General features: G+C 37.5%; 1 protein-coding gene across 1 annotated transcript; it reads left to right on the top strand.

Moving 5' to 3' along the window:
• Window positions 1–12: 12 nt before the first annotated feature.
• On the top strand, window positions 13–4,419 carry LOC117121276 (netrin receptor UNC5B-like). The gene is made up of 5 exons (XM_033266409.1): window positions 13–61; window positions 150–802; window positions 2,163–2,306; window positions 3,029–3,217; window positions 4,021–4,419. The coding sequence occupies exons 1-5, from the start codon at window positions 13–15 to the stop codon at window positions 4,393–4,395; spliced, it is 1,410 nt and encodes a 469-aa protein (XP_033122300.1). The 3' UTR covers window positions 4,396–4,419.
• The last annotated feature ends 1,716 nt before the right edge of the window (window positions 4,420–6,135 follow it).

The following is a 6,135-nucleotide window of genomic DNA, read 5'->3' as shown; positions in this document are numbered from 1 at the left end:
CTGAGGACAACAATGCTGATGGATCAGGTTCCACACAACCTTACCAGTTATCCCGGCAGAGGTAATGGTGATTATTTTAATTATTTTACATTGTATTCCGTCAAGCATATACTAGGAAACAAGTAATGTTGTAATATTAATTCTTACAGGACTAGGTCTACTTGATCACGATGTCGGACACGGCACGGCTTTGGAGAAAATGCTTCGAATATTTGATCAAAAGATTTCAATGTACAAGCTGAAAGATGTAACTCGAATTAATTTTTCAACCTCCGTATTCTCAGCGGGAATATTCGACAATAAAGGTGGCAACCTAACTCTTGCCGATGCTGGAGTTAATCTATTCATTCCACCTGGAGCAATTCCTCCCAGAACCAGAAAGGAGATATATATCTACTTAGATCAAAATGCACACTTGAAACTTCAAAAGAAAAATGAGACACGAATCTCTCCCATTGTTCATTGTGGGCCACCGGGAACATCGTTTGAGGCGCCATTCGTTCTCTCGTTTCCACACTGTGCCGAAAATGAAAATCAATGGACGTTTTTAGGGATGATTAAAGGTTCCAGTGACTCGGGTGCCCACTGGCAGAATATTAGTGATGATCGTGATGGAATAAGCTTTGTTCAGGGAGGTCACTGCTTCATTATGGTCAATCATTTCACTACCTTTACATTCAAAGGGGCCACGCGACAGCAAGAGGGTTCTAAACTCATCAATTTTTGCACATTTGGCAAGTGTTACGACAGAAGTAACTCATATTGTTTTAACGTTCGTGCCTGGAATCCTCATGATAAAGTTGTAAGTTGCATATCACTGAAAAAACATTCTTCAAGCAATTTTAGATAATCTCTTATAATGTGAGGAAAAAACACCTTTTATCAATAGGCTTAGATCATATTTCCATATTTATTTATCATTTCTTTATGTATACCATAGATGTGTTGTTTACACTTCTATCTCTTAAGCTGGACACTCACTGCGCCCGACAGTTGTCGGCCGACGTGATTATTAAAGGCCGGTTCCCACTGAACGCGATCAAGGGAATTTCGCGTCGAAATGTGGCGCGCGCGGCTGAATCGAAGCAGATCGAAGACGCGACTGACGTTTCCAATGTAAACATTCAAACGAATTTGTAGTCGAACACGCGAACGCCCAATATTCGAACTTCGACGCGGTGCGCGCGGTGGTCGCGGAGGCTTCGCCTGCGAATTCAGAAGAGTTGATCCAAGACCAACTTTTTCGGATTCGCGAGCGAATTCGCGGCCGATAGACCAATCGCAAGGCTTAGATTCAATTTATGTCAAAGGTCAACTATAAAGTCACGACCATTGTCAAAACAATGTACAGATACAGATGTGCGAGCGATGACCGATGAGTCCGTTTCATGCAAACTCTGTGGAACAGTAGGCTACCCCTGTTTAGGTCTGTGACAAGGGAGTAAAGAAAATTTGTGACAATGCTTGGAAAAGGATTGCAAAGACGAGTTGAGTTATCTCCTCTTTCTACCAGTATTAGGTCTGTCCAGCCTAGGCCTCTGATACCCTGCTACTACCTGAGACCTACAGTAGGGTAGGGTAGGCTAGGCCTACTATCTACCCTTAGGAGGCCTAGCTAGGCCTTGGATAAATATACTAAAAAAAACTACCATATGTTTATATTCACTCTTTTCATTTCATTATAGAGTTTTGGGAATGTTAATCCTGAGGATTTTATCTGATTCGTCTCACAGCCCTTTTCCTCCGTCTATCAATGCGAAAACAAAATCCCTTCTCTGTTGCCACCCGCCATTTCTAGTTTTTGCGCGCGGTCAGCAGTGGGAACAGGCAAGCGAATCATTGGAAGCGAGATATTCTTAACCGAAAGTCAACGCTTGTGAACTTTGCGCGATTCGCTTCGCTTGCCGCGTAACGCTCGACGCTTTCGCTTGACAAGTTTAGTTGGAACCGGCCTTAAATGAAACGCCACGACGCGCGCGTCATCGTGTTAAATAACGATCCGTTCACACTACCACTGTTAATCAGCAGATGGCCTCGCGTCATATAGTGCTCACAATGAGAGGAGTTCAATTCGTCGGCAGACGCCCGTCGTACTACGCAGTGAGTGCACCAAACTATTGTTTGATCGGTTAATGTTATTTGTCTGAATACATGTTGTTTAGGCTGTACTGGCAGAACAGCACGAACTTCAGGAAACTCGTTTAGATTCAATTAAAACATTGAGTGTACAAAATACTGGCAAAGACGTAAGAGTGTTTCTCAAAAACCTGAAAGAAGGATGGACATCGGAATATGAAAATGAAATGGTAAGGGTACAGTATTATCATAATTAGAATCGTCGTGTCATGTATGGAATAGTATTGTATCTGTCTCTTATACACATCTAGATGTGTATAAGAGACAGATGTATACCATAGATGTGTTGTTTACACTTCTATCTCTTAAGCTGGACACTCACTGCGCCCGACAGTTGTCGGCCGACGTGATTATTAAAGGCCGGTTCCCACTGAACGCGATCAAGGGAATTTCGCGTCGAAATGTGGCGCGCGCGGCTGAATCGAAGCAGATCGAAGACGCGACTGACGTTTCCAATGTAAACATTCAAACGAATTTGTAGTCGAACACGCGAACGCCCAATATAACACGCGCGTGGGTAAATCGTCACGTACGCTGACGGTTTATGGTCTGGTTGCTATGGTTTTTGTGACGTTCAGCGTGTAGGGACGCACGTGCGCCTAGAATGTCGATGCCAGAGTTATAACCTTTGATGTCCCGAGATGTGCGTCCTTTTGTTAAATTACCTTGCTTGGATATACACAAAACTCATTTGAGGCACCCATACAATGGAATATCCGTATATATTCCACTATGTAGTAATACCCTTATTTAACAAAGAAGATACATTTCTGCGAGACAGCAAGACCCAAGACCTTCCATTCAATCATCAGAGTTATTTTATATCACAAAGTTCAGCACATAGGTTTGACTGTTTTTAGGTCTATATTAAAATGAAAATAATTACTTCCAGAAAATAAGCTATGAAGAATTATGGAACGAACTAGAAGAAGGTAGCACACCACCATCTTGTCGATTTCGTCTCAAAACCAAAGATTCACTACAAAGTGATTCTGTGTACTGTAGAGTGAAAAGCAAACAAGAAGGTCGCAAAAAAGAAATAAGTCTGGAAGTAAATCCTGTTACCTCGCAAATTCAACAGGTACATCTTGCATTAGAATCCTGTAAATACTCTTATAAACCCTGGTGTAACAAGACAGGACAAAAAAACAAACTTGAAATTAGTTAATTAAAACAAAAAATATAGTAGCCTGGGTTCCCGGCTCTAATTTTGGGTTACTTACACTTTATTGTGCTTAGTGCGCACCATACCTAATTTAATTGGCGTCCCATACTCGAATTTCTTGTTTTTTGGGGGTTTTTTCGGATTAAGTCTAAAATTTTTTTAAAAGGGACTTGTGGCAAGTATAATAATATAATTATAAATATCTAAAAAATACATACTTAATGAAATGTTTAGATTACGCAATCTAAAATATTATAGACGGCCTACTTTCTGTTTTAAATTCCGGAAAACCCTAGAAAAGGAACAAATTTTAATGGGTCACAGATATACACATCTAGATATATATATATATATATATATATATATATAACTTTTAAGACCAAGTTTTTATGCACTTGGAGGAGAATTTGCTCCAGAAATTGGTACAGGGTTGTCAAAAAAATCATTTTTGACTTTTTCAAAATATAGTGAAAGGTCAAAAGGTCAAGGTCAAATGTCGTAGTCATAAGGTCCTTATATTTCCACAACCACAAGTGGTAAAGAGTTAATTTTGGTGCCATTTTGTTTTTTCGGAACATTCATGTTTCTATTTACGTTAAAAGGAAATTGAGCTAAAATGATTGGATTTTCCGTTTCTCACCTTTTGAAAGGTTTCAATGTCATACTCATAGAGTCCTTATTACAGTATCGATCATTTTAATAGTTTTATATATTTTCAGAATATGAATGTGCTGGCAATGGAAAGTCTACACCCAAGAGGAAGTGAAGTTGACTTATTAGCATGCAGAAGAATGTTTGGCGCTATGGATGTTTACGAACTCCCAGAGGACGTCTGCTACAAACTTTGCTCGGAACTGAACATCAAAGAAGCAAACCTTCGTGACTGGAGGGGTTTAGCTGAACAACTTAATATGGATAGCCAAGTAATTGAAAACTTAGACAAATTTACGAAAAGTCCAACCGTCTATCTGTTTGAAATTCTCAATATCATTTCAGCCCCTGGAGAGTTTTGCAAGAACCTTGGCGAAAAACTAAAATCAGCGAAAATTGAATCAGCCTATAAAAACATAAAGCCATATATAAAATCCCAGTAAAATACAGAGAAGAATTTAAATGCTTGGTAGATTCAAAATTTTAACAACATTAAAATTTACTAATGTTGGGACATGATTAAATTATAATATGATGCTTTATTATCTACCATAAATTTTGCATGCAAGTTTACTTATACATCAATTTTACCTTATTTCATTTATTTGTTTTATTTTAAGATTGATAAGGTAGCTCAATTAAGTTATAGCAGTGAACTTTGCTTAAGTTAAATGACCCAGCGCGTAAATTCCTAGTAAGATATGAAAGCTGATTTTCGATATGTTAAAGAAGATGAAAGCTTTAATTAGTTTTTTTTTTATGTTCACCATTATTTTTAGCTAAAACGACCGGATCATCTATCCTACTGGAGCCTAAGACGTGTCCCTTATAAGTTGTGATTTCTATTTTTGTGTGTTTTAGCAGTTTTCTATCGGAATTTGTGCCTCAGTGACTTTAGATATTAGAGTTGAGCGTTGTATCTATATCGCAGCAAACTTCAACCAAGGTGAAAACCAGTTAAAAGTTGGCAATAGACATAGACATAGACATCACTTTATTCATCCAAAAGTTTGGATAGTTATGATTAAAAGAAAAGAAGACAGTGTTTCAAAAATAGAAACAATTTGTAGTAAACATGATTGATTTTTGTTGCATAGCCCTGTGATTACATGTTGCAGTTAGAATGGTGTGAATTAGGTAGTCTACACCGGGAGATAATCACATGTCCTTATCCAAAAGTATACCGGTACTACATTTAACCTGCATACGAGCCATTTCGCACACTGGAACAATGGCCTAAACGTCTGTTTTGAAAGATATTGCGTATATCACAGACAAAAGTCATTTATCCTTTTTATATAGAACTAGAGGGTGTGCTCGATGCGTTCGCATACCTTCTAGTAGGTGAAATTGTAAAAGAATATGACTACTAAAAGAATATAGGTTGCATGTTGCATATTATCTTGATCAGTTATTTCTTTAGTTACGTAATGTCAAAAATGCAGTGGTAAAATTGTGTTTTATTATTTACATAGCATGCTTCATGGACTTAGCGAATTGCGTTTAAGTACAGGTTTTGATATCAATTTCATATCATTTTTCTTAACATAGAAATATTTAGAAACCGCTAAAATAACATGAAACATCAGCAGTGTTAATTGGTACGGGAAAATATGTTGTATTTCTCGCCATCATTTTGCAATCAAATTAACATGTTTTACAATAGGTTGTCCTAGGCCTACAATACAACACTGTGCTGGTCAGGGGCAGCTAAAGCAATGTTTTTTCTAAACCGAAAACAGACTGTGCTTGACGAAAATCGGTGTTTGTTAACCGATTGTGTTTAAAAGTTTCCCTTTTTGGCGTACCATATAAAACCGCATTTTTTCATACCGGTAGGTTTCGAATTTTAGACATTTATTGAGGACGTCGGTTTTGCATTGTGCCTGTAAGCTTTGATATAAGCGTAATTATAATATATATAATATAAATAATTAGATTTATAAAACAGTGGTATCATTTTCATAAAGACGGAGAAAGTTATACTATTAAGTATGTACTAATAGAGTTTTTAATAAATGTCCATGTTTTTAAGGAAAATCTATTAATATACCATTAAACATAATCATAATGCTGTGCCATACTGTATGCGTTGTCAAAGGTGGTTGAGTAGCAATATTAGTCAGTAAATACAGTAATTAAAAATCAGTTGATTGTGACTAGCGATATCTATTATTCAGTGG

The sequence above is a fragment of the Anneissia japonica genome, unplaced genomic scaffold (assembly GCF_011630105.1).
Source record: "Anneissia japonica isolate Jap-2015-1 unplaced genomic scaffold, ASM1163010v1 scaffold36399_len22710_cov116, whole genome shotgun sequence".
NCBI classification, from domain to species: Eukaryota; Metazoa; Echinodermata; class Crinoidea; order Comatulida; family Comatulidae; genus Anneissia; species Anneissia japonica.
This window is presented reverse-complemented; position numbering and strand designations above follow the sequence as displayed.